Here is a 27,122-nt window from a genome sequence, read left to right as displayed (position 1 = left end):
TTCCTCATAAATCAGATACCAGGACTGGGGTGAATTCCATTTCAATTCCAGTCAATTTAGAAACTAAACCAAATTCTAATTCCTCATTGAAAAGCATTTAAGAGAACTGGAATTTCAGTATATTTCCTGAATTGACTCCAACTCTGTTAAATACTACTTGAACCACTAGCCATCATCTTCTACTTGACTGTTCTCAGGAAAAGTAGACAGCAGAGTTGGATTTAACCAGTCTAAATGCTGAAACATCACTGAACTTTGAATTCAAGGGCAGGCCTGATGACATCACATCATTACAGTTGGTTCAAGTTAAAACAAGGCATTTGAGAGGCTGTACAATCTTCACAAAAAAACTTTAATACTATGCCATCTTAGTTATACTGTATTCATTACATTTGACAGTCAGTGACACACACAATCATAACTCACCAAAATGTTTTAGATTGAAGATTAATGAAGAACAGCATCATTGATCAAGTAAAATGTGAGGGCAATTACTGTGGGTGTGTTAGTAAATTCACTCTGGAGTGCCAGAGTGCGCTCTAATCGTAAATTCAGAGCGTTTCGCTCTCGGAGCGTTCAGAGTGCACACTGGACGCTCTGCTCTGGCCGAGGAGTAGGAATGAGCCGAGCGTTCTGACCTCACAATGGCAAGCATCCAAGCTAACTGGCTGAAGTTGGCTAGCTTGCTAGCTACTTCCAGACACAAATGAGAGAACACCTAACTATTTTACTCACCCTAACAGAGCTGGTTAGGCTTTCATGTTATCCAGAGTGTTGGTGACTGTAACTTTACTGGTGGCAACAATTTAACTACACTTTTTGTCTACGTTTACTGACACTGGTCACATTCAGGGTGTGTTGCTCATTCAGAAATCCATCAGTTATTCTGCGCTCTGGCACACTCAGACGAGTGCTCTGAAATCAGAGTAGATAGCCAGAGTGAATTTACAAACGCACCCTGTGTAACAGCTACATGACATGATAACAAAAGCCTATGGTTTTAGATCTGCAAGCAACAATATTAATCAGTTACGGATCAATCAAGATTATAAAGTAAACTATTGTAGTTAACGCACAAAGCATCCTTTTAAAAGCGTGATTTACAGGAGGTCAAAAAGTGAATGCATCTGTGGTACAACATTTTCCAGTTGAGCCCAATAGGTGAGAGATGCGTTTCAGGTAAACTAGTATTCACTCAGGGGTGGGGTCTTGTTATGGATCTCAAGCCGCTGCAATGGAGGCATCGTCTGCTTGTCGGCCCTGGGGCTGAAATATATATATTTTTTAAGTATTAGGATAGTTTACTGATTTTGCACTACACAGTCTACTCAAACATAATTATATGAACACTTCACTGGTGATTGGAAGGTGAATTTCGAGTTTAAGTTGGTTAATTTTGCAACTGTATTCTATGTAAATATGTTTCAATATTACTGTCAGTTAACAGCGCTGCAGCTAACACAGATGGATCTACAGAATATGCCATGTGGTTAGGAAGAGCCTAGTGGCTGCTAACATAGAATTAGAATGAATAGAGAAGAAGTCCCCTCATTCTATTTCTTTGGGTTCTAAGCTAAGTGTACCTTGACAAAGATGCGTGAGGGGAGGAAGCGTCGAAGAAGCTGTCCGGACACGGCAGGGAAGCGCAGCAGGCCGATGTTGAGCTGGGGAAGGTTCTGGTACCCTGCCATCAGAGGGTAGAAGTTATACAACATCTCCTGCTCCGCTCCAGGCAGGATCCTCAGACGCACCTGGGGAAACACCGTGACACTAAGGGCATGTAGAGCAAGAGACTGGAGACCGCATGGGTCCTCAAATGGTATGGTCTATTCTAGTCTAATTCTGAATGAAAATCATTGGTTCTCTACTACATGTGTTGTTAGGCAGCAGTTTAAATTGGAATAAAAATAATGGTGGAAACTCCAGCCTCAAAACCGACCAGTGTCAAGTCGAACTCTGGCACTCAGTTAAGTTGTACCCTGGGCTTGCATGTTGAACTGACAACAATAAGGAGTGTAGTAGAGAGTTGTCTGCTTGTAACTATTGCACTGTCCTGTACTCAATTTGTCTCAGGTTGTATGGAATCTCACAATAGTACTCAAGATTGTATCAGGCTTGTAGTGGACTCGTCGCTGAGTTGCACAGAAATAGAAACACCAAATCACGGTTGCAGTTAAAGCCAGTGAGTAATATGTTTGTGCTACTTTACAGTTTGTTTGATGTGTTTACCATGGAGGAGGTGCATGGAGCAGAGACCTACCTGCTTGAGGCCAGAGAACATGAAGGCATCACTGGGTTCCACAGACATCTCCACGTCCTGGACCAGCCCCGTCCGGTTCTGGATGTGGTACCTCACTGGCATAGACTCACGCACCCTTCCAAACGACGGCAGCTCTGTAACCACCAAACACAGGGAACCATTGTTATCTACATCTGAATGGGACAGAAAAACTGGAAAACAGACATATTCATTATTTTTAGACTCAACTGTGAAAATAATACATAATTCAGATCAAGACATGCTGTACCTGCATGAACATATAGAGGAATGGTCTCCACCATCACATGGGGGAGGGTGGCAACAGTCGTCACAACAGGTGCATCTGCACACCAAGATTTCCTGAAATAGCAATACAAATGTAATGAGTTAAAGCTTCAGGAAAAGAAAATGTCTTGACTTTGTGAATTTCCCATTGTGCTTGACAGGAGGAGAAATGTCAGAGTAGAGAAGAGGAGAATGGCCGGCTGGAGTCAAGCAGACACACCTCTTCCAGGAGATGAGGTACTGTCCAGACGCCACGCTGCTCGTCCCGTTGAGCACAGGGGGACACTGAAGGCTGAAACATTCGCTGGCACATTCCCCTGTCTGCAGCACCACTGGTGGAAAACAACAACCAAACCTGAAGGTTAGGCTACAAGGAACTCAGGTGTGTTTCTATGCTACAAACTACTAATACACACTGAAACTACAACAACTGGGGTCATTAGAATATATGGTCTTAGATGAGAGATGTTGAGGCTTCCCCTGCAGAGCTATGTCAGAGGGAGCTTTAGTGTGCATCCCAAATTCCCTATATAGTGCACTACTTTTGACCAGGGCCCATAGGGCACTTTAGAGGGAATAGGGTGCCAACTGGGACGCGACCATAGAGGCGGTGGTGTCATACCCTGCTCCACCTGGGACTGAGGCTGGTCCATGGCAGCCATGGTGGGGGCCAGCTGCAGCTGGCTGGTCACGAGGTGGAGAGGCCAGGGGGACGCACTCAGGATGTCCGTCATCAGCAGAAAGGGGATGTCCACATACACTCTATCCAGGTGCTCAAACTGAAACACAACATGATCCATTATCACTGAAGTCGCTGTACTGACAAGCACTGACTTACCAACATTGAACAAAAAAACTGCACTCAAAACTGCATTCAACACCACATTAAAACTGCGCCCAAAACACCATTAAAACAGCACTCAAAACCCCATTAAAACAGCACTCAAAACTACATTTGCATAACAATGCCAACAACATCAATAGAGGGAAAAGAAGTTAAACCTTTGTGGATACAAACTTCACAGCAACTTCAAATGGAACAACGGTTTCTATGGTAACGGTTTCATCCTACAAAAAAGAAAGCTATGGTCAACAAACAGTTAATTTCATACATATTTATGGACACAAGTCACAAATACGGAAACTACCAATGAGTGAGGTTTCAGTGCACAAACTCACTTTGTGACACCTGCAGGTGATGTCTTTGCCCTCCACCTTGGTGCTCAAGGCATAGGCAACATGGAACAGGAAGATTCTGGCTCCAGTGGTGACACAGCGAACATACAGACACTTCTCAACCTGTTCAATAGAGAACGATTAGTACAAACAACACACTGCTGATGTCCCTCAAGAGATCTCAGTAAAATAAGGGGGGCTGGTTTCCCAGACACAGATGAAGCCTAGTCCTGGCAGCAAAAAGCTATATTAATGGAGATTCTCCATTGGCCATGCTTTTTTTATGATGGACAGTGAGGTTGTGCAGGCCTGAGGGTGGGTGGGGGATGTACCTTTTCTCCCGGCTGGAGGTCTCCAATGGCAATGTCTGGAAGCAGTGCAGGATGGGATTCGTCACACATCTCCAAACCGTTCAGGGTCACATGGGTGGACTGTGTGAGGTTTGCATCCTGACCTTAACAAGGTGGTGGGACAAATATCAAAGCTTGTGATACCTAACCAATGTATGTCAGTGTTTTCTCAATGCTGTAAGATCCATAGAATTCCATAGAGTTCTGGTGTAATGCCACCTACCTGGTTTGAGTCCGGCAGTGAGTTTGACGTCTTTGGCCACTGTCTCCTCGTTGGACTGGATGGAGACAGTGATGCGGTACATCTCGTTGTTCAGAGCAGGGGGCTCGTGACTCAGCTGAACAGAGATCTTGGGAATGCGAGAAATTATCCTGAAGAACAAAACACATTGTCAGATTAGGATGACGCACCGTCTGTAACCAACTCAACTATGTTTTGAACTTGTTTGTATGAAAAAACTGAGGGCGACTTTTCCTCTATGCTGTGAGCTAATTACCTTAGTTTTAACTGGTTAGTTTAACCAGAGATTTAGTAAACAATGCTATACACACAATGGCAAGGTACAGCATCACAGCTCCCGTTACTTAGAATGTTGCAGTGCGTTATGGAAAATGTCTCTCTACCTTGGTGTGCAGACAGTGAAGCATGTCATTCTTGGATCTTGTAAATCAGTGACGTGACATAGTGTGATTAAACTGAACACTATGGAGACTCACATGGTGCTGGCCTGGATAGACACGGTGTCCCATTCCACATGCTGCTCTGGGACACGCCCCCTGCTCTTAAAGGACCTGGCCGCCAGCAGAGCTTCGTGGGACGAGGCAGCATCTCCTCCCCCGCCTCGCCAGTTGAGGAAGACGCAGCGGCCGTTATCACTGCCCAGCATCAGGTCCACCGCTGTGATCTAACACACACACACAAAGTTAAACACACAAAGCTAAACACACAGTGTGCACAAATCCATAAGATAGATCACAGGTAAAAAGGTGATGCTCTTCATCTCTCTTGGTTATGTTAAATCTGTGTGTCTGCTATGCCAGTACAGCACAGTTTACGACACCCTGAGTGACACACTTTTTCCCTTACCTCTATCTTCTTCCCCACATCCTCAGTTTTAGCCACAAACTTGAAGCTGTATATGCGTGTCTTGCCAGGGACCAGGCACATGTTCTCTTGACTGGAGGCCTCTAGGATATCCTGAGACTTACACGGCTCCTCTACCACACACAACTGGTTATACTCCTGAAGAAGGACAGAGAGTCAACAGAGAGTGGTTGTACCTGTATGGATTGTGGTGGAGTAGTAGAGTTATGTAGTGGGTCAGTACCTGGTTGCTGAGGCTGACACACAGTTTAGAGAAGCGGACAGGGTGAGGGCAGTCAGCCCTCAGGTAGACATGCAGCTGGACCGGGTCATCCACGTGGAAACTAGGGGACAGGAACTTGGCCTTGCACTGGACTGGAAAGACAAATGTGTGGTATATGTTAGGTAGCTGTTCACAGAATCTCTCTTGTATCGTTTAAGATCTTGATGCATAATTGTATGATCTCGGGAGGTATACTGTAGAAGTGTACTAACCAAAGGGTACGTAGTCCTGCACCTCGATGGTGAACTCATTGCTGCCAGCCAGAGACATGCGGTCGCTCCACAGGGCCTGGGCAGCCTTGGCTGAGGCCTGGTCGCAATCTGGTTCTGCCTCTGGGACCTCGTTCTATGAACACAGACACAGGCTCAGCGTTAACATCCACAGAACAGGGGCTACACAGTCACATGAACATGGGGTGATGTGACGGATGCTATTTCTTCAACTCACCATCAGGACCTTGATGAGATTCTTCTCAATCCTGGATTTCTGCTCCTCCCGTAGAGTAGAAGCTGGAGAAATAGACAAAAGGGAACTTAAGGAAAAATGTAAATGACGATGGACTTCTGCTGCTCTTGATAAGGTGATGGCCAGGCTCTAAACAAACTGAACATTGTAAATAAGCAACATATTAAACTGACTAAGTAGCCCAAAGAAGCAGAAAATGTAATCTGGGGAGAGCTGGGTGCAGCTGAAGAGTGTCCTGTACTATACCATCCTGTACCTCGTCCGACCAGCTCCATGGAGTAGGTGATGTAGTCCTTGACGTGGGCCATCAGGTAGGAGCACCGTAGCGCTGTGCTGAGGATGGAGGTGAGCAGGCTCCACCAGCGCTCTGTACGGTAGTCACACATCACATAGTCCAGCAGTCTGCATATAGACACACAGACCAACATAGGTAGGTAAGTTTCACAATGATTCTCTTATCCAAAACTTCTAATTATCCAATCTAATCACATTTATAATATTTCAGCTTTGACTGCCAAAATAATAGCGAGTTACGGCGTAATTACTGGAATGCATGGCAAACACCGGCTAAAATAAATTGTCAGCAACCATGACAGAGCAAATTATTTTCTTTCAGGACTATGACATATTACAACGGAAATAAAATGACTTGACTAGAAATGTAGCCCATGTCAATTACGCTGATTTAAGTTAACACGTTCAATTGAAAACAATGTCTGTCTGTCTACATAGAGGCGAATAATCTGCGAAAATAAACTTTTAATGAATAACCACACTGCAAATGAAAGTGATATGGATGGCAACAACATGTGAAAGACAATTTAAATATCATTATAAAACAAAGAACCATGCATCTGTTTCTTTGGTAAAAATAACAACTTCAAAACATTACGAAGTAAGTCTACTCTCCCTACCACATTTATTTTCAATTCAGACAGTACAATACGCCACAGTAGCTCTACTGGCTTCATTACCGTAGTCCTGTAGGAACATATAAAACGTTCACTATTCAGTGTCATCACACTGTTCTACAAATAAAGAAATAATCTCTGCTATCCACACAACATTCTTCACTACCAGCTTAACCATGAACAAGCTCATCACAATGACGTAGAGACAAAACTGTATGCTATTTGTCTGTTGTTTTGTTTTTTTAAAGCTTTAAAATATCTTATTTTAACAATTATAATATAATTTGTGCAACTTTAAAATAGCTTTATTAGAATACAATATAATTTGATAAAAAAACACAATTATAATTTAGTTTCAAATGTGTAGCCTACAGTTCAGGAATACGTCCTTCACCTCTTGATGAGAAATGGCCATAGGCTATATTTTTAAGACAAGTAAAAACATTAATGGATACATAAATTGGAAGCGAAAAATGTATCCTACACCATGATGTTTTCCATTCATAAAATGTGTAGGGTAAGCTACCTTGCCATAGTAGATTTGCCATGGTAAACAAGGAAATTAAATACTTTATATCAGTTGTACAGAATGATTGTCAAATAGACAAATTGCCCTTAGTCTCCTCAAATTGCAGGATTCAATAGTTCCGATGATAATACCCAAATAGAGGGAGAAATATTCTTGACAAATGTTGGATGCAAACAGGACTAAGAGTAAACCCCGACATTCACTTAGGAAGAGGTAAATAGCTGGCCGATTTGGTTGCAATTGAGATCAGATGTGCAAGTGATTTTAGCGCCTATTTATGGTATAACAGGAGATCCGTTGCCGATAATCTAGTCACCATCAATGGTTGCAATTGGTCCAGTAATTTTCTGGAAGTCAGGCTTGCGCCCAATGACAGTGGGGATTTGTTATTATACTCTAATTGAATTAGTAACACATTTTACTTTTGTTCCACTGTGTCTGCTGAGTCAGGCTTACTTCAGTGCTTTGGTGTAGTCCTTGGCATGGTTGTACTCCTCTCCCATCTGCACCACTGGAGACAGACAGACAAACTTTGACAAGTACATGTAGACGCACACAAAAGTGATGCTTATGGTAACAATATGCTCCAAATGTACTGTTCCCCTTCAGCTCAGGGTAAAACTCACTCAGATGGCTCTTCATCCGAGGACACTTGTATTTCTTGAACTGAGCCACAGCGTTGCTGAGCAGAGCAATGATTAGTTCCTGTAATACAGCAAACAGAACAATCGGAGACTCTCTCTCACACACTTTTGGCATAATAAACCAAGTTAAACCAAGAAGAATCAGTATTTTGCTTGGCTTAATAATCCTATTAGAATTTTCTCCTTTTTCAACCATGCGGTTCTCATGGTATTCTTACTAAAAGTGAATCATATATTACCAGATACTGCTCTACATCACTAGTGAAGGATGCCACAAGTCTGAACCTTCTGTTTACGGAGTACAAACTTTGTCCCTTCAAATGAACGTCCACTGAACAACAGACCTGGCAATATGGTAACGCTGTTAATAAATATTCAATCCTCACTGTTCATGGAGCAAATCGGTCATTTCAGTTCGTAATGTTGCAGTATCATCCAAATCCAGAATTCACTTTTGATCTGCTTAGTGGTTTTATTCACTGTCATACACCATAAAACTGAACCGCCTTTGACCTGAAAACCTGGCATGGCCTTCTTCCACAAACGTCAGTGTATTTACCATGAGGGTGAGTGCTTGCTATCCATTAACCTACTATAGGTTATAGGTTATACACTCATGGACTGCGCAAGCCCAACCCTGTGTAGCAATGTAGCCTTCATGCACTGAAAGAGGCTTCAGAGTTAGTAGAACATGAGAATGGCTGTGTCGTGCTGAATGAGCGAGTGAATGTGGACTAACGGAGTGGGGAACATCCTTCTCCTTCATTTGCAGCGCCAGGATCCCTCCTTTCTCCTTCTCCATGTGTGGGGGATCGATACCTGCAAATACAAAATAAGACCTATTTCAATCAATATTAAGAAACCGAGAGACTGATCAGAACAGCAATCTTGGTTTAAACGCCTGTATTTTTCTTAAAACTACATTGTTTGGTTAAGGGCTTGTAAGTAAGCATTTCACTGTAAGGTCTACTACACCTGTTGTATTTGACGCCTGTGACAAATAACATTTGATTTACATTTACATTTAAGTCATTTAGCAGACGCTCTTATCCAGAGCGACTTACAAATTGGTGCATTCACCTTATGATATCCAGTGGAACAACCACTTTACAATAGTGCATCTAACTCTTTTAAGGGGGGGGGGTTAGAAGGATTACTTTATCCTATCCTAGGTATTCCTTAAAGAGGTGGGGTTTCAGGTGTCTCCGGAAGGTGGTGATTGACTCCGCTGACCTGGCGTCGTGAGGGAGATTTGAGCTGTACACACAAGTCTAAACACATAAAAGCTACTTTTAGTGCTGAAAGATTAGTGTTGAGATGGGCATACTCACTCTGGTGGCCCTGTCTCCAGGCTCTCTGCCCATAGAAGTCCAGAGCTCCGCTGGGCGTCTCCAGGTGGTCTGGGGTGGGGTAGCTCACACTGGCCTGCGAAAGGGAAATACAATGACGGTCCGTCAACATGTGATAACTGTCATGGGTGGGGATGCCATGAGGGGGCATAAAGGCCTTCTGACACGATTGTTGTGCTGTGTGTAAACTAGAATGATTGCACTGCATGAAGAATCTACGATGCAGACATCAATAAAAATATTAGCCCATATCAATGCCATACATTACACATTATATACTCATATGTTGAGTTTCCATCTGAGATCTCCCCCACTGTTTGACCCAAAAGGCTCAGACTTTTCTGTTTCCATCTACATGAGCCAGCACCCGTGTCTCACTGGGCCATAGGCTGCAGAGGACCTGCTCTCACAGCTGACATTAACATAAAACCCTTGAGGCACACCGGTATGAGGTAAGTCTCAGTTGGAAGTGCAGAAATAGTGGCTCTATATACATTTTTCCCCTCTCAAGCTTCTGCAGTCTTGTGAAAGACAGCTGTCTGAGTCACACATGCATTGCTGTACCTCATGGGCACACAGGTGAGTTGCTTGCTGCTTGCGTTCCTGGGCGTAGTAGGCAGCCTGCTGGTAGTAGAAGCCAGGGTTCTGAGTCTGGATGGCCGTCAGACCCAGCTTGATCGCCTCATCAAACAGGTCACCAAAAGACTGGAACCTGGGAGTGAGGAAATGGATGGAGATGGCTTATTATCAAGGATGGCATCAGGGAAGAATGGTAGGGAAGTGGGTATTGACTTCTTACTGTTTGGACATCCATGCTGTGTGCTCAAACGCCAGCTCTGCGCTACCAATCTTCTTCTTGCACAGATCAATATGCTTCCTGAACTGAGCAATGGCATCCAAAGGTGTGTTGTGTTGGAAGCATAGTCGACAGATCTGAAAAGAGGTTTTCTGTTACACATGTAACTCAACAGGGTGTACAGCACAGTCTATATGTTGGGAGCGCAATGTCTGCATTCCAGCTCATTATGATCCAAAAGCACCTTGTAGTTTATGAATCCAGCCATGGTCTTTATCTCCAGCATGTTGGTCTCGTGGGTTCTCAGCTCATGTACAAGGCTGTAGGCAGTCCTGTAGTACCTGCATCAGAAACAGTACTAATGATGTGTCAGACAGACAGACAGCACTAGAGAGATGTATTGTAAGACCGATCATATATACACACACGACACAAGCCAGTAGAGCTGTGTTGAACTTACTTTAGGGAATTCTGTGTGTCTTGCTTGAGCTCACTGAAGAACGCAATCTTAAACTGGTGTCTCACAAACAGCAACTGCAACAACAACATGCACCGGTTGATGACATTGCAGTGATATAACCAGCATTAGCTTAGCTGCAAATTAAGTCATTAAAATAAAAATTACACAGAGAGACTTGGAGGAGTCATTGATTAACATAGTGGTGGTGGAGGTCATAGGGACCCAGGAAAACATACACATTATTTCTGTCATGTCTCACCTGATGTGTTGTTTTGTTGAGGAACTCTTTGTGGGATTTGACCCTCCTAATCTCTGTGTAATAGTAGGTCTGTGCATGCTCATAGAACGCATTTTCCAGCCTGCAAATAAGTACATAACACATACTAGGGAGGCTTCGTGATAAGGGTAACATACACCACCAGTCAAATGTTTCGACACACCTACTCATTCAAGGGTTTTTCTTTATTTTTTACATTGTAGAATAATAGTGAAGACATCAAAACTATGAAATAATACATATGGAATCATGTAGTAACCAAAAAAGTGTTAAACAAATCTAAATATATTTTATATTTGAGATTATTCAAAGTAGCCACCCTCTGCCTTGATGACAGCTTTGCACACTCTTGGCATTCTCGCAACCAGCTTCATGAGGTAGTCACCTAGAATCAATTTCAATTAACAGGTGTGCCTTGTTAAAAATTAATTTGTGGAATTTCTTTCCTTCTTAATGCGTTTGAGCCAATCAGTTGTGTTGTGACAAGGTAGGGTTGGTATACAGCCCTATTTGGTAAAAGACCAAGTCCATATTATTGCAAGAACAGCTCAAATAAGCAAAGAGAAACGACAGTCCATCATTACTTTAAGACATGAAGGTCAATCAATGCGGAAAATTTCAAGAACTTTGAAAGTTTCTTCAAGTGCAGTCGCAAAAACTATCAAGCACTATGATGAAACTGGCTCTCATAAGGACCGCCACAGGAAAGGAGGACCCAGAGTTACCTCTGCTGCAGATGATAAGTTCATTAGAGTTACCAGTCTCAGAAATTGCCAATTAACTGCACCTCAGCTTGCAGCCCAAATAAATGCTTCACAGAGTTCAAGTAACAGACATCTCAACATCAACTGTTCAGAGGAGACTGCGTGAATCAGGCCTTCATGGTCAAATTGCTACAAAGAAACCACTACTAAAGGACACCAATAATAAGAAGAGACTCGCTTGGGCCAAGAAACACAAACAATGGACATTAGCCTCAACAATCACCCAACATTAACCCAATTGAGATGGTTTGGGATGAGTTGAACCGCAGAGTGAAGGAAAAGCAACCAACAAGTGCTCAGCATATGTGGGAACTCCTTCAAGACTGTTGGAAAAGCATTCCAGCTGAAGCTGGTTGAGAGAATGCCAATAGAATGCAAAGCTGTCATCAAGGCAGAGGGTGGCTACTTTTATATTTTATTTGTTTAACACTTTTTTGGTTACTACATGATTCCATATGTGTTATTTCATAGTTGTATGTCTTCACTATTATTCTACAATGTAGAAAATAGTAAAAATAAAGAAAAATCCTTAAATGAGTAGTTTCCAAAAATGTTCACTGGTACTGTACATGTCATGTAAATATATTAAGAGATGGTGTCAACACGGCTATCGGTAATTTGGCTCAGGGCCTTTGATCTGATCCCGGGTCCCACCAAGAGGAATGACTTACCTGATGATGTAGCCCACTAGGTGATCAGTGTGAGGGAGGACGAAGAGAGACTTCCCAGACAGGTCACAGGCATTGCACAGGGAAGCAGCCCTCTCTGAAGCCACCAGGTCCTCACCTTGGCACAGACAGCAGCAGCACAAATTCAGTCAAGTATGCAGCCTAAACATACATTGCATGACACAATACAATTTCTACAGTACTGACATGGTTGTCAGTCCTACAGATGTAATATTGTGGCTATGTTGATCATAAAACATAACACTACAATCAACATATATGATCTGTATAACTGTAGATGCAATTACCTGGAGGAAGAGGGGTTTTCTTCTGAATTAAAACAACTGCAACCTTGGTGTTTCTTCCTTGAAGGCTTGTTCTGTGAATGACATATTCATGATATACATTGCTTCAACTCAACAAACCACCACTATAGATCTTCATGTATGACCAGTGAAGAGGAGTAGTACTACAGTACCTGACTATCTCTACTTTAGTGGCACACTCGGACTGCTTCTCCTTCCAAACTGCGTCATCCCAGTCCAGCTCATAGAACAGCACCAGCAAGGCAGGCACCAGGTTCAGGTGCTTGTTCATCCAGCCTGTCTTCAAGATCCCTTTGGGGATGTACCACTCATAGGAGGTTCTCTGAGAAAAAAACAACAGGGTCGTATTCACTTGTAGGCATGAAACTGAAGAAAACAGGTTGAAACGGGAAGGTAGCCTCGTCTACTATCTGATCGCTTGTTTACGTTTTCCATTGCACACCGTTTTGCTACCGTTGTGCTTTAGTGTATACGCACCAAATGTTTGTGTTTGGGAACAAATTATGTAAGTGGGTAACCTCATCAAGCAGCACTTACTTTGGTCCTACACTTTGGGTATTCATGGTCTCCTGGAAGGACCTTGAATGAGATGGGGACCCTGTCGGCCCTCCTGTTGGCACAGAAGGCATCCCAGATTGCCCTATGGATGGCGTTATAAGTTACATCCAGCCCAGTCAGGGCCACAAAGGCCATGGGCCGGCAGCACAGCTCCGGGGGCAGATCCCATTGGGTCGGACTCATCATGATTGATGCTGCTGCAATCTGAACATGGAACAGACAACACAGACTGTTTACAACTATAGATAGCTATGTACGTCTGCAATGACAGTGCACAACATATGTTCATATGATGAGAAATATATATATATATTTTTACTTCAACAAGACATTGTACAGCTGGCAGAAACAAGCAGAATTGCGAGTACATTGTGAAAAGAATACTAAAACAGTAAAAACACAATAAACAAACAACATGTGAGTCAAACAAGTCACAAGTATTGACAGTTGTTACAGCTGATGACTGCCATACAAATACAATCACACAGTTGTGATTTAGCTTACAATGGCCGTACTATTAGCTAGCTAGGCAAAACCACAATCACCAGAGTCAATTCAGAAAGAAAGAGGCAATAACATTGGATTGCATGGCATTGGTTCGTGGAAATAGCTGGCTACATTCACGTTGACACATTCATGTTATGATCAATTGTCGACGTACACACAGTGACAGAAATGTTAGCTTGTAGTAAAGGCGATTAGCAAACTAGCTACTTACCAAGCCAGCTAATGCTAGCTAGCTAGGCAACTCAGGTAAGCTAACTGGCCGAGTGTTGCAGACCGACTGAAAAATAAAAAGTGCTTAGCTACATAAGTAACATTTCCCACTATATGTCGAATTCAGAATGTACACGAGTCAGCAAACAGTAAAGTTAGCAAAGCCAACTAGTTAGCTAGTGACTAAAAGCTTCCTGTCTCCTGATGCCTTCTGTTGACATGTAACGTTAGCTAGCTAGTGAACACAAACCCAGGCAGAATATTGAGTACTACCGCCACCTGCTGGACAATCAACAAGAGTTCATGCCACTCCTCAATGTATCCAATATGTCAAATCACACCCAATTATATTTATATCATTGGTCACACCATAACATTTTTGGACATCAAAATACACATTTTGTTTTATTATCCAACAGTTAAGAAAAGTTTATTTTGCACCAGTAAACTCTGTATGAGTAGCGTATACATGTATTTTTTGTCACTATTACTTGTCAAAAGGTGGCAGCAATCTCCAAGTGACTTTTACAAACACCACAGAAAAAGAAATAGCTACATCCGTTTCACAATTCGCATGGCACGCTGGGACGTGGGGAGCCCAGCGGTAGTGGAATTCGTCCTCTACGATAACCATGCAATTCCAAGACTGAGTTATCAGCGAAAGGCCACCACACTCCGTTTCAATTTGAGGTATAATATCCTCTTTCTAATGCCTATTTTTTGTTGTCTCTCGTGATTACCTTAGGCGTTACGTCGGCAAACAACAATTAATTTAATGGTAAGACCTGTTAATTCACGATAGCTAACGTTGGGCGTGTTGGAGTGGATCACTTTTGTCAAGTCAGTGACCATCGTTGGTCATAGCCTTACAACGTGTGTTGTATTATTTAATCATTGTCCGACTTGCGGCTGCATGAACTTGACAAATCATGTGATCTAAGGTCATGAAGTTTAGACTGCAAGTGTCTCTAAATGCTCTTTACCAACTTCATCCTGCAGCCGTCGCCTGCATTGTTGGAGACTCTATTGTCAACCAATCATTAGGGTGTTTTTGTTTGACTACGCGAACGTGACCAAAGACATGACTGGAACAGGAACCAACTTTGGCGCGATTAATTTATAGAGTGGATATATGTTACATTTGAGGCTACTATACACATTTTATTTTCTGGGACTGATTTTGACATGGGAGTTGGAGCTATGTTTATTTCGACATTATAAAGCTTAAATGTATAAACAATGCCAACACTACCATGTTGGTCTGAGCCTTGTTGGGGAAAAAAACATTTGTGTACAGCTGTCGCAAAGCTCACTCCCAGACGTTCGTCTAAAACAAGGGGGGCAAAGTACGGCCAGCCGGACGACAAAATTATTTTAAAAAATTACCCACAATTTCGTGGTTTCCAATTGGTAGTTAGTCTTGTCCATCGCTGCAACTCCTGTACCGACTCTAGAGAGGCGAAGTTCGAGAGCCGTGCATCCTCCGAAACACAGCCTGGGATCGAACCCGGGTCTGTAGTGATGCCTCAAGCACTGCGATGCAGTGCCTTAGACTGCTGCGCCACCCCCGCAAATGTATTTTTAACGAACAATTGGTCCCCCCAAAAATGCGGCCCTCCATTGAATGTCTAAATCCATATGTGGCCCTCAGGCCAAAAAGTTTGCCCACCCCAGGTCTAAAACGTTGGAGGTTATGAAATAACGGAGCCCCATTCATTTTCAATTAAGTGGGCCGGGGGACGTTGGGCGCTGCAAGTATGGCAAAAGGAGCGTGAACAGGGCTGGACCCAAGTTGGGGGTATCTGAACTTTTGTCTTGCATTTCGGGACATCCCGTTGCTATTGACCATTCGAAGCTCACTATAGTTTCCAGCCCCTACTGGATTGACTATTGATTCCTAGCACTATCTAGGCTGCTTGTTAGCACCAACATGAAGGCGACGCTAGGATGGCAATCTGAATTTACACGTACGAAGGATCTCAGACACTCTTAAACGCGCCTGTTGTCACCTGTTGTGTGAACTCCATGGGGTTCGAGAGAGCCTGTGTTTCTGGTTTTCAGGGATAAATGTTTCTGGTAGACATTAAGTGAAATCTAATGGACTTATTTTCTGGCTTCTCATTCAGATGAGAGATCATTGTCAATGGGTGTGAGCCGGCTGGATGTTCTTTACAGAAAGCTTCTTCTCACCAAGCTTTTCATCCAAGGTTGGGGAAAGCCTGACGATCTGAAAAGGTAGCCTAAAATATCCCCACTGTCATATGGCATGGCAATCACTAGGTACATTTTCACCTAATTCTTATTTTTGTGGCAGTGTATATTTAACCACCTTTTCATATTTCCACAGAATATTTAAGTTAAGGAAAATCATTGGCAATAGAGAGAAGTGTAAGGAACTGGTACCTAAGGACTATCCTGTGTTTATTGACAAGGTACCCCTCCCTCACTTCAATCTGATAGAGTTTTTGTTCAGCCTAAAGTCTTAACAAATGCATTTTGGTCTGAAAGCTTAGTGCCTTTCCAATTTTCTTCATTGGTCTGTATCCTAGTGAGCCGTTTCACATTTGAATAATATGCACATTGCCATTGACTCAACCTGTTTTATGGTGAAACATCATGCAGTTGTATATATATTTTTGCTGTTGTCTTAGGTAGAAGACCAGTCTGACTGCAAAATACACAATGGGTATTTCATATCTCCCCTGGAACACATTGTTCCTGGTATCTTGCCATCAGAGTCCATCAAAGCCAGGTAATGGAAATAATACTGTCACTAAATGATTAGTCAACTTTTGCAGATTGCCATATAGTAATAATTTGATCTTACCTCTGAGTTTATTTTATGCCGTTTTTGTTGTCAAAGCTGGTATCGGTAGCAGTGATACTGACAGAAAAACAGTATTCTACTATGATTTAATTTTTTCCCCCCATGATGCTAGATCCTCCTCCTGACCTGTAAAAAATAAAATTCTGTAAAATATATAATAATACAACAACAAAAAGTTGCCCAGTGGTGCTGTTTCACCTTATGCGGATCTCAGATTTAAGTAAAGTATGAAGCCTTGTCTGAGCCAGAACAGCCCATAGGGTAGTTTCTCCCTCCGAACAGGATGCTATCGCAGGGCCTCACCCCAAATCCTTCTCCTTAATGTTAACGGCCAAGCAGAGAGGCATTGGGTCCCATTTTTAGTCTTTGGTATCAAAGCAGACACTAATCACAAGGCCTGTTTTTTTTGTGTTTTAAGGTTCCAGTTTATAGTTCCAAAGAAGTGGAAAAACCACAAGCCAGTATGTATTCACTTGGCTGGGACTGGAGATCATGTAAGTTACATTAGCTACTACACTCTTCATAATATTCTTTGCACTAACAGGGTAGTTACATTTGTCAATCAAATTTAATAGCTTACCCTGATCAACTGCACAAACCAGGTATCAACCTTCTTTGATGTACAACCACTCATAGAAAATAGCTTTATTTTCAGTTCTTCTGGAAGAGGCGGACCCTCATGGCCAGACCCATGATAAAGGAGGCAGGAATGGCTTCACTTCTCCTGGAAAACCCTTATTATATCCTTTTTAATTAGAAAAATAGTCAAATAAGTATTAATATACTATTTACATTGTAAACTGTTTTTAAATATTCTTATTCCAATTCCTTAACTACGACTTGTACATGGATACCGGAAACCAAAAGAACAAGTGTAAGTCATCCCCATAACCTTGTCATTTTTTCTCCAAAACCTCTACCATTATTTGAGTGTCATGGCAATGTCGTTATGATTTGTGCTTGGTGTTTGTCTAGTCGTTCCAGCCTGAGGAATGTGTCTGACCTCTTTGTGATGGGAGCAGCACTCATCCTGGAGTCTGCAGTGCTGCTACACTGGCTAGAGAGGGAGGAGGACTACTGGCCCCTCGGCATGACTGGTATCTCAATGGGAGGGCATGTAAGTACACGCCGCACAATCATTCATTCTATTACCAAAAGTAGACATCAGTTTAAGTTAATTCCTAAAGGAGATAGAACAATCAATGGAAGCTCTCATCTTCTCACAGATGGCATCCTTAGCTGTAACCAACTGGCCAAAGCCCATACCGCTGATTCCCTGTCTCTCCTGGACCACAGCTTCCAATGTTTTTACCACAGTAAGTATTCCTTTATCCATCTCATTTACAAAGCCCATTTCTCAGTCTTTAATTTATTTATTTTTTTAAACTAAAAGCAAATCAGTAAACTGCCCAAATTTGTTAAGTGCTGTGCTCTGAAATACATATTTTGTGTTTTACAGGGTGTTTTGAGCAAAGCTGTTAACTGGAGGGAACTGGAGAAGCAGTATGCAATGCACTCTGTGTACGAACAGGAGATCATCAGACTGTTGGAGTACTGTGGGGTAAACCTTAATTCCATAACATAATGTTAGGTCTACATATCGTACCATCTGTTTTATAGCTTGAGATGTCAATTTTACAGCAGTTGTTATAAATGGCTTTACAGATTGGTTCATTATTTAATAATTGGTACATTATTAGTGCAGTCAATTGGTTCATAATTGACAAGACAACCTTTAATTTCAGGTTGATTCCTTCAAGATGGGTCAGGAGTTTCTAAAGAGCTCACTTGACACGCTTTCTGGTCTGGATCTCTCCACGGACATCTTGGGTCTGCATGCCCCCGAGAGGGACCGCATGGGGCTGCGCACCTCTGCCCTGCACTCCCGGGCCGGGGAAGAAGCTAATGGACAGGACCAACTGATTGGACGGGAACACGATCATGGGCTGGACCAGATTCTTTCCTCTGTGAACATGCAGCACACCAACATCAACAAGGGCAGTGGCAGCGGGTGGCAGCGCCAGTCCCTCCACATTGAGTCTCTGGACTTTATGAAGGGTGTCATGGATGAGTGCACACACATCGCTAACTTCTCAGGTGAGACTTGACAGATTCTTATAGAGCTGGGACCCAAAAAATGCTGCTGCTGTGCAGTATAACTTGTTTAGCTCAATTGAGTAACACTCAAACCTGGCTATCTTGGTTTTCCAGTGCCGTTGGATCCCAGTCTGATCATTGTGATACAGGCAAAGGAAGATGCTTATATTCCACGCACCGGTGTGCGCAGTCTACAAGAGATCTGGCCAGGCTGTGAGGTGCGGTATCTCAACGGTGGCCACGTCAGCGCCTACCTCTTCAAACAGGGACTTTTTCGGTGAGTAAATGGTTCCACAATTTCACAGAGACAGATGCCCATTGTTGTCTTTCTGTAATATTCTGAAATACTTATTTGGTATGTTTGTCTTACAGGCAAGCCATCTATGATGCCTACGACCGATACCTTGAAAAGTATTCCAATACCTAGCCACTAAAACAGAAACTCATCCTCACAGGAAAAGGATGCCATTTTCTAATTTGTAAATAATTTCAAAGTATGCAGTACAATTTGAGAATGTCAAACAAATCATGAAGGATACATTTGTAACATGTTATCCATACACTTACAATGTGGTGCTACTGAAATGACAATTATGTAAAAAATGGAATCTATTGTTTATATGGGTATAGATGTCTTCTAAAGCGCACACATGATCCCACATTTGCCAATTCCACACTTTGTGCTTCTCAACCCATCTTTAGTCATGTTGATGCCTTCACCCGTTATTCTAGGACTAAAGGCTTTGATCAAGATGCGCCTCACTTTATCTTAACATGTTCATATCTTTCCCCCAAACCTGTCCTGCCCCACATTGAATTATTCTCAATATTTCTGATCCTGCCCTGTATAACATGTTATACACCTGCTACTTCTTACAAAAGTTTAGATGGGGGATATTGTGTCAGAGCAGGCTCTCCAACACTGTTCCTGGAGAGCTACCCTTCTGTGGGTTTTTGCTCCAACCCCAGTTGTAACTAACCTTATTCAGTATATCGACCAGCTAATTATTAGAATCAGGTGTGCTAGATTAGGGTTGGAGTTAACCTACAGGACAGTCGCGCTCCAGTATTGGAGTAAACACAGAGTTAATAGTATAATTTAATAGTAAATGGTCTACTCCCTCATAAACCAAATGTTTTATAATTATCACAAATGTTCCTAAACAATGTTTTACTACTCCAGTGGACCTTCTGTTTTTAAACTCTGAAATAAAAAGGTCAATCTCTATCAATTCCTGTCTGTTTTTCATTCAGGTGTGTTACATCTACAAAAACATTTCATTTGCCAAAATCTAAGTAACATTACTCAAATCAGGAATGCAACTCAAGTGTTTACATGCTCATTCATGTGCAGTACACAATGAACATTATGTGAACAATGAACACAGTTGACCTTAAGAATAATATGAAAGTTTTGTTTGCGCCATATACATATTTTGTGACACCATTGGGTGTATGACGTTGAACGTATACCAAGGCGAAGTGAACAGATAAAAACCATCCCGTTTGGGCCAGATGAGCAAAACGAATGGAATCTGTACAGTTCTGTAATGATGGTTCTGATATTGTATTGAACAGTATCAAGAGCCATACAGAACTCTGACATTTGGGCCAGAAGGAATCAGATGACATCACAGCAGGGACAGACCATTTCTGGGGGTAGAATTTCTGATGTGATGACTTCACAATAGGACCACATACAGAATCTAATGGCAACAGAATAGGGCCAGATGGAATCTGGTGTAGTGGTTCTGGGGCCAGGCACAATCTGTAGCCGATAGTCATGTAGCAATTAGAGTACAACCCTATAATTTACAGCAACACTATTTTTGTTCCACAGCATCAAAATATTAAAATCTTCTACTTTCCTGTCATTCATAGTCTTTCGGAATGGTACAATAGGACACCATGGCCTTTGTAATTATCGACAGGGACTTTAAGTTAGAACCAAGGATATTGTTATATAATCGGCACGTGGGGGTGGAACCGGAAACTGTTATGACGTGTATAGTGACAGCGTCACTTATGTACACCAGCTGATCTGGCCGTAAAGACGACGATTATCAGGACTACAGCGATCACCAGACTGCATCAAAATCTATCAGATGGTTTTGCGAAATGAGCTAACGAGTGGGGGACTTTATTTATGCTTCCGGTGACATTGCTTTTCTCTTGATTATTTTGCTGTGCTGTCAGGGCCGAAAATACCTGGCTAGCTAAGGACATTCTTACGTCTCGTTTGCTAGCGTTCAAGATGCATGTAACTAGCTTCCGAAACTATTTGTGAAAATGGTGGACACTGAGAACGAATAGTTTACCCTAAGGGCATCGGGTAGTGTATTTGCCTAAAATCGGCCTTGTTTTGAGCGTCTGTACCCTGATACATCTAGCTAACGAGATAAGCCTTGAAGTTGTCCTAGCTAACTGTTTACTGTAGCATAAGTTGCAGTGAGTGACAACTGCTACATCGAGTAGGCTAAACAAAACCTGGAGATACCAATGAAAAGATACGGGTTCTGACCCTGCTATTTACACCGATAACTACAGTAACCCTCTTACAGTGTAAGATGTGGTTAAAACTATTTTTTCTCCTACTGTATTTTTTGGTGTTATTCGTTTTGGCCAGATTTTTTGAAGCAGTTGTCTGGTATGAAACTGGTCTTTTTGCCACCCAGTTGGTTGATCCTGTAACCCTGAGTTTCAATAAATTAAAGACCATTCTAGAATGTCGAGGACTGGGATACTCTGGGCTTGCAGAGAAGAGGGATGTCAGAGAACTAGTCGAAAAGTCAGGTAAAGCTTCATGACAAACCAATGTTAACAAAACACTTGCAAATACAGTGATCTGATCTACTCTGGCTTGTTTTAAATTCCGTACAAATAAATCAATATTGGTGGTGGAAAAACTGTCTATGACAGTATCAGTGCACTTGCCATTCTGAAAGCTGCTAGAAAGTGGGTCAAAGTTGTCTCACTCAAAGGTTTCATGATTCACTAGTACTCCTTACGTATCATGATCTGCTAGTACTCAATATCATGATCTGCTAGTACTCCTCGGGTATCATGATCTGCAACAGTACTCCTCACAACTGTGATTTTTCTAGGTGACCTGATGCAAGGAGAGTTGTACTCTGCCATCAAGAATGAAAAGGAGCAAGCTGAGTCCCAGTCTGAGTCCAGCACTACCTTCAGTGGGGAGATGCACTTTTATGAGCTGGTGGAGGACACCAAAGATGGCATTTGGTTGGTCCAGGTAGGTGGATATGATTGCTTTATTGCATGCCCCCTTTAGACCTCTTCCAAAAGTAATACAGCATCTTATATATTACCTCACATAGCTAAAATTAACAGAAAATGTAGGAGCTCTTCCAGAAGGAACATTTTTGAATGTTCAAAATGTTGTTGAAATTTTCAGACTAAAATAAGTAATTGTGGTATTGACTCTTAACACTGTACTTTGTTCCTCAATGTCTGCTACTTTTCACATATTGAGGATGAAGATACATTAACACAAAACATCAAGCAGTGAAATAAATTATACAATTCCTACATTAAACACCGATGTTAACATATCATCCTTTATTTCTTTCTGTAGGTAATTGCCCAAGATCGAGATGCTCTTTTGAGCAAAGCCAACTGGGGTAAAATGGTCCAAAAGGTTTCTCAGTTTGGAATTCGCACTGGTACTTTTAACTGCTCCAGTGACTCAAGGTAAGTTGGATGCATACTTGGAACTGCACAATACTTAATTAGATTTAAGTGCATGTTATTTGTATTTAGGTAGCCTAGTGGTTAGAGCGTTGGACTAGTAACCAAAAGGTTGCAAGATCGAATCCCTGAGCTGACAAGATAAAACATCTGTTGTTCTGCCCCTGAACAAGGCAGTTAACCCACTATTCCTAGGCCGTCATTGAAAATAACAATTTGTTCTTAACTGACTTGACTAGTAAAATAAAATAAATAAAAAATGGATCCCCATTAGCTGCTTACTCTTCCTGGGGACTGGAGAAATTAAGGCAGTTATACAATTTTAAAAACATTGCAATATATTCATAACAGATTTCACAACACACTAGGTGTGTGCCCTCAGGCCCCTACTCCACACCACATATCTACAACACAAAATCAATGTGTACGTGTGTGTATGCATGTCTGTGCCTATGTTTGTGTTGCTTCACAGTCCCCACTGTTCCATAAGGTGTATGGTAATTCTTCAAGTTGCATTCTGGTATAAGCCACATCAGTATTTGCATATTAGTAGCCTAGATGATGATCCTGTTATCTCTTGCAGGTATTGTCGTAAACGGGGTTGGATGAAATCCACACTTATAATGTCTGTGCCTCAGACTTATGCTTCAAAAGGAAAGGTTATGCTGAAAGAGTACAATGGCAGACGCATTGAGACAGAGCACATCTTCAAGTGGATGACGGCACACGTAGCGTCCCGTATAAAAACCATCCGCATGTCTCAGCAGCTTGTTGAAGAGTGGCACCCCAGTGAGAAGCACCCAGTAAAGATGTTCCTATTTGCCAAGCTGGCACAACCTCCAGCCTTTTTTTCAGCACTCAGTGTCAAGTTCACAGGTCGGATTGAGTTCATCTTTGTAGATGTGCAGAGCTGGGACAATATAACCTCCTTGGAAGAGATAGGTGTGCAACAGTTGCCATCGTACATCCTGAAAATGCCGGAGGGCATCTACAGATATGGGAACAGCATTGGAGAGTTCATCTCCCTACAGGCCATGGACACTTTCCTCCGTTCGGTTCAGCCAGAGGTCAATGACCTGTTTGTGTTGAGTCTAGTGATGGTCAACCTCATGGCCTGGTTGGACCTGTTCATAACACAGGGCGCCACCATCAAGCGCTTCGTTGTTCTCATCAGTACGCTGGGGACCTACAACTCCTTGCTCATCATCTCCTGGCTGCCTATCCTGGGGTTCCTACAGTTGCCATATCTGGAGGGCTTCTACGACTACAGCCTCAAGCTGTTGCGTTACGCAGACACCACCACCATCGCCTCCTGGGTGAGGACCGACTGGACCTTCTACTCCTCCCACCCCGCCCTGTTCCTCAGCACCTACCTAGCACATGGGCTTCTCATCGACTACTTTGAGAAGAAGAGGAGATGCAACAATGAAGAAGAGAACCCCAATAACTTGGAGTGGCTTTCCAGCCTCTGGGATTGGTACACCAGCTACTTGGTCCATCCCATAACCTCCTTTCATAACTTCCCCAACGAGTCTGACTGGGACGATGACCCCAATTTCCTTCTGGAGAGGTTGGCCTTTCCCGATCTCTGGCTTCACCCGCTTATCCCCATTGACTACATCAACAACCTGCCCACCTGGAGGTTCAAGTGCACACATGTCTGTGGGCCAAACTCTGAAGAGAATAGCGGCAGAGATCTGGACAGCAACATACAAAACACTACAGGAGGACAGACCCAAGGCTTAAACAGTGAGCATGAAGAACATGGCTGTGGTAAAGAGAGAGATTGTGCCGCTGATTCATGGTGTCATTCTGAAAATGGAGGGGATGTACCATGCATGAAAAGGGAAGCACAAGAGCAACAAGCAGATTGGTCCCAATGGCCCAGTGACATGATACACTGCACAGAGTGTGTTGTGTGTCTGGAGAACTTTGAGACTGATTGCATCGTCATGGGACTGCCCTGTGCCCACGTGTTCCACCAGCAGTGCATTGTGGTCTGGCTGGCAGGTGGACAGCACTGTTGCCCGGTGTGCAGGGGGCCATCCTACAAGAGGAAGCCAGTTAGATCATCTGGTCTGGACCTACTGGAGCAGCAGGAATAGCAGAATGTTTCTGTCTGCCAACCTGTCTCCTGTCCTGCACTTAACTTATAGAAATACTTGATGTGTCCATCGTCAGTCCTTGGATCCTTGTAGTTGGTTTTCATTAAACATTTTGGTAGTGTAAACCAAACCTACACACAATAGGGTATATCCATTGCGAGGGGAAATGTATTTCTAATACTACTAGTCTCACTCAAAAATAATAGCTTAAATAATATATTAAATCTGGCTTTTGTTCAGATAGTAGATGATCAAAAATGCATTTAAACTATGTCATGAAGAGACCTTAATGCCCTATCTTGATGTTTTGCCCCACCCCAAAAAGTCATTTGGAGAAACAAAAGTTTCGGAACTGTTATGAACAAGGAAACGTATAGGAAACCAAGTAGGATACATTTTGTCCTCTCTTTGCACAATCTTGTCTATCAACATGGTCTACTTTATTCATGATCAGTATCAATCTGATGTGGAGTTGCTCTACTACCTAAGAATTCTATATATGGGCCTTGAAGCCAATCATTCCCAGATGTATTTAGAAAGTTATATTTCAGGCATGTGATTTGGTTTTTAAGGTTAATTGTATCAGTGCATTCTCTTACCCTGCAGCACGAAAACGTTTTTTGTTCATAATGGAATGACCCTTGAAGCGATGTGCTATGCAGCTCTGCTGACTCAGTTTTCATGTATTGTTGGAGCATGTCAATGCCTCTTGTCTGTGTTTTTTAACGGATTAACATCATGTAGGTAGGGGATCCCAACAAGTCTATTCACTTGTTCTTGTCATCTGTGTTCGAGTTTGAAAAGAGAATTGGAAGTGTTGACATGTAACATGTTACTCATTAAAATAAACTAAAAATGTTCATCTGGAATTTCTTGTCGGTTGGTATTTGCTGGATTTCCCATTCCTGAACCCAGAAACCAGGTACCGGTTGTACAGGTTTCTAAGTAACTACAGTTATCTCCCTGCAAACATTTGTTAAGACCACACATTTGCCATTTCGGCTCAGCCTATGACAAAATGTTCCTTGGTAAACGGACGTCCAACTCTGACGTCGCCCCATTGAAGTAAAATGGTTAGGTTTTACGGTAGGGATGTCCTTAGGATACCGGACAGCACTAACCATGACAAAATAACTGAAGATTATCTATTATATTGACAAGATAGTTGAATGACCGCTCAAACAATGGAAATGCATGTCCTTGATTATTGAATGCAGGTGAGATCAGGTTTGACACGAGTGTTGCAGCGGTCTAAGGCACTGCATTACAGTGCTAGAGGCGTCACTACATACCCTGGTTCGATCCCGGGCTGTATCACAACCCGGCCGTGATCAGGAGTCCCATAGGGCGGCGCACAATTGGCCCAGCGTCGTCCTGGTTAGGGTTTGGCCGGTGTATGCTGTCATTGTAAATAAGAATTTGTTAACTGACTTGCCTAGTTAAATAAAACATTCAAAAAACTATGAGTGGCTAAACACGTTACGCTGCAGTAAAATTATGTACATGAGAGATTAATGAGTGGGCAGATGCGCGTGTGAACAACAGCTACAACTAAGTCGTTTTTCCCCAAAGCTGCCGGTGTTGTGCCGAAAATCTCCCTAAGAATGCCTTATGTCTAGTAATGTCTGCAGTTTTCGGTTTGGCTATTTGTTTCAAATGTATTAGTCTATAAATAAATCTCTTTGCTAAAATTCATCATCTCTCTCATGTCTTATTTGACTAGTAGCTGAAATGTTTATTGCTTGCCTACATCTTACTCCCTCTATGTTTAATATAACACACATTGATTCATTTCGGTTGCCTATCCTGACGTGAAGTTTGTTCTATAGAAAGTATTTGACTCTGATGTGTGCCACAAAGTATTTTAATCTAGTGAGGAAATTAGAGGGGGGGGGGGGGATTTCGGCAGGCAAGAAAATGGCCTTGCCGAAATCTCCCTCCCCCCTTCTAATTTCCTTAATTTTATCACTAGTCAAATACTTTCTATAGAACAAACTTCACGTCAGGATAGGCAACCGAAATGAACAATTAATGTATGTGTGTTATATTAAACCTATAGGAGGGAGTAAAATGTGGTCAAACAATACACTTCAGAACAACTACTAGTCGAATAAGATATGGGAGAGATGACGCATTTTGGATAAGATATTTATTTATAGACTAATACGCTTGAAACAAACCGAAAACTGCAGACATTACTAGTGTCTCCCCCGCGATCAAACCGACATAAAAAAATCAAATGAAACGCAGCCTAACGTGATCATTGACAGCTGCCTTGAAGGAAGAACCACATCAATATTTATGCATCATATTTTTGGTTACCATTGGAACAAATATTTCACATTTTTTAATTTATTTGATTTATTGCAAATGCATATAAACAATGTATGACGCGTTCATAATGAGCCCTTCCCCACATAAATCTATGGTGTTGCAGAAGCGATCAACATTTCGGGCTCCCGAGTGGTGCAGCGGTCTAAGGC

At 42.4% G+C, this 27,122-nt stretch overlaps 3 protein-coding genes across 4 annotated transcripts; 2 read left to right on the top strand and 1 right to left on the bottom strand.

Moving 5' to 3' along the window:
• Positions 1-333: 333 nt before the first annotated feature.
• Positions 334-14,123, bottom strand: trappc11 (trafficking protein particle complex subunit 11). The gene is made up of 30 exons (XM_071411377.1): positions 13,904-14,123; positions 13,165-13,389; positions 12,780-12,949; positions 12,610-12,680; positions 12,305-12,419; positions 10,852-10,951; positions 10,593-10,666; positions 10,377-10,473; positions 10,136-10,269; positions 9,901-10,048; positions 9,319-9,412; positions 8,727-8,806; positions 7,970-8,048; positions 7,800-7,854; positions 6,160-6,305; positions 5,886-5,947; positions 5,651-5,783; positions 5,400-5,530; positions 5,159-5,314; positions 4,789-4,976; positions 4,295-4,443; positions 4,054-4,175; positions 3,725-3,844; positions 3,548-3,613; positions 3,168-3,324; positions 2,766-2,877; positions 2,529-2,620; positions 2,261-2,394; positions 1,584-1,751; positions 334-1,266 (listed from the first exon to the last, which is right to left on the bottom strand). The coding sequence occupies exons 2-30, from the start codon at positions 13,369-13,371 to the stop codon at positions 1,222-1,224; spliced, it is 3,405 nt and encodes a 1,134-aa protein (XP_071267478.1). The 5' UTR covers positions 13,372-13,389; positions 13,904-14,123; the 3' UTR covers positions 334-1,221.
• Positions 14,124-14,420: 297 nt separating this feature from the next.
• On the top strand, positions 14,421-20,058 carry abhd18 (abhydrolase domain containing 18). Of its 2 annotated transcripts, XM_071411386.1 has the most exons (13): positions 14,421-14,592; positions 16,029-16,137; positions 16,250-16,334; positions 16,554-16,654; positions 17,148-17,223; positions 17,385-17,469; positions 17,576-17,603; positions 17,705-17,846; positions 17,956-18,045; positions 18,189-18,290; positions 18,475-18,826; positions 18,941-19,103; positions 19,199-20,058. In XM_071411386.1, exons 2-13 carry the CDS (start codon positions 16,046-16,048, stop codon positions 19,251-19,253), a joined length of 1,371 nt encoding a protein of 456 aa, XP_071267487.1. In that variant the 5' UTR covers positions 14,421-14,592; positions 16,029-16,045; the 3' UTR covers positions 19,254-20,058. The 2 variants fall into 2 exon arrangements, with proteins under 2 accessions (XP_071267487.1, XP_071267488.1); XM_071411387.1 differs by lacking the exon at positions 16,250-16,334 and having other exon boundaries at positions 14,477-14,592.
• Positions 20,059-20,860: 802 nt separating this feature from the next.
• rnf103 (ring finger protein 103) lies at positions 20,861-25,508 on the top strand. Its single transcript, XM_071411384.1, has 4 exons — positions 20,861-21,619; positions 21,931-22,079; positions 22,422-22,537; positions 23,118-25,508. The coding sequence occupies exons 1-4, from the start codon at positions 21,394-21,396 to the stop codon at positions 24,637-24,639; spliced, it is 2,013 nt and encodes a 670-aa protein (XP_071267485.1). The 5' UTR covers positions 20,861-21,393; the 3' UTR covers positions 24,640-25,508.
• The last annotated feature ends 1,614 nt before the right edge of the window (positions 25,509-27,122 follow it).

Source organism: Salvelinus alpinus, chromosome 7 (genome assembly GCF_045679555.1).
Source record: "Salvelinus alpinus chromosome 7, SLU_Salpinus.1, whole genome shotgun sequence".
Classification (NCBI taxonomy): domain Eukaryota; kingdom Metazoa; phylum Chordata; class Actinopteri; order Salmoniformes; family Salmonidae; genus Salvelinus; species Salvelinus alpinus.
Note: the sequence above shows the minus strand (reverse complement) of the source record. Positions and strands in the feature narration are given on the sequence as shown.

Excerpts from the sequence above, each read along its gene's own strand:
- trappc11 (XM_071411377.1), bottom strand. The coding sequence starts at position 13,371 with ATGATGAGTCCGACCCAATGGGATCTGCCCCCGGAGCTGTGCTGCCGG. Across the intron at positions 4,977-5,158 it reads ATGTGGGGAAGAAGATAGAG|ATCACAGCGGTGGACCTGAT; the intron begins GTAAGGGAAAAA and ends TGTGTGTGTTAG. Across the intron at positions 4,176-4,294 it reads CACTGCCGGACTCAAACCAG|GTCAGGATGCAAACCTCACA; the intron begins GTAGGTGGCATT and ends CACCTTGTTAAG.
- abhd18 (XM_071411386.1), top strand. The coding sequence starts at position 16,046 with ATGGGTGTGAGCCGGCTGGATGTTCTTTACAGAAAGCTTCTTCTCACC. Across the intron at positions 16,138-16,249 it reads AAGCCTGACGATCTGAAAAG|AATATTTAAGTTAAGGAAAA; the intron begins GTAGCCTAAAAT and ends ATATTTCCACAG. Across the intron at positions 16,335-16,553 it reads ATCCTGTGTTTATTGACAAG|GTAGAAGACCAGTCTGACTG; the intron begins GTACCCCTCCCT and ends CTGTTGTCTTAG.
- rnf103 (XM_071411384.1), top strand. The coding sequence starts at position 21,394 with ATGTGGTTAAAACTATTTTTTCTCCTACTGTATTTTTTGGTGTTATTC. Across the intron at positions 21,620-21,930 it reads AGAACTAGTCGAAAAGTCAG|GTGACCTGATGCAAGGAGAG; the intron begins GTAAAGCTTCAT and ends TGATTTTTCTAG. Across the intron at positions 22,080-22,421 it reads ATGGCATTTGGTTGGTCCAG|GTAATTGCCCAAGATCGAGA; the intron begins GTAGGTGGATAT and ends TTCTTTCTGTAG.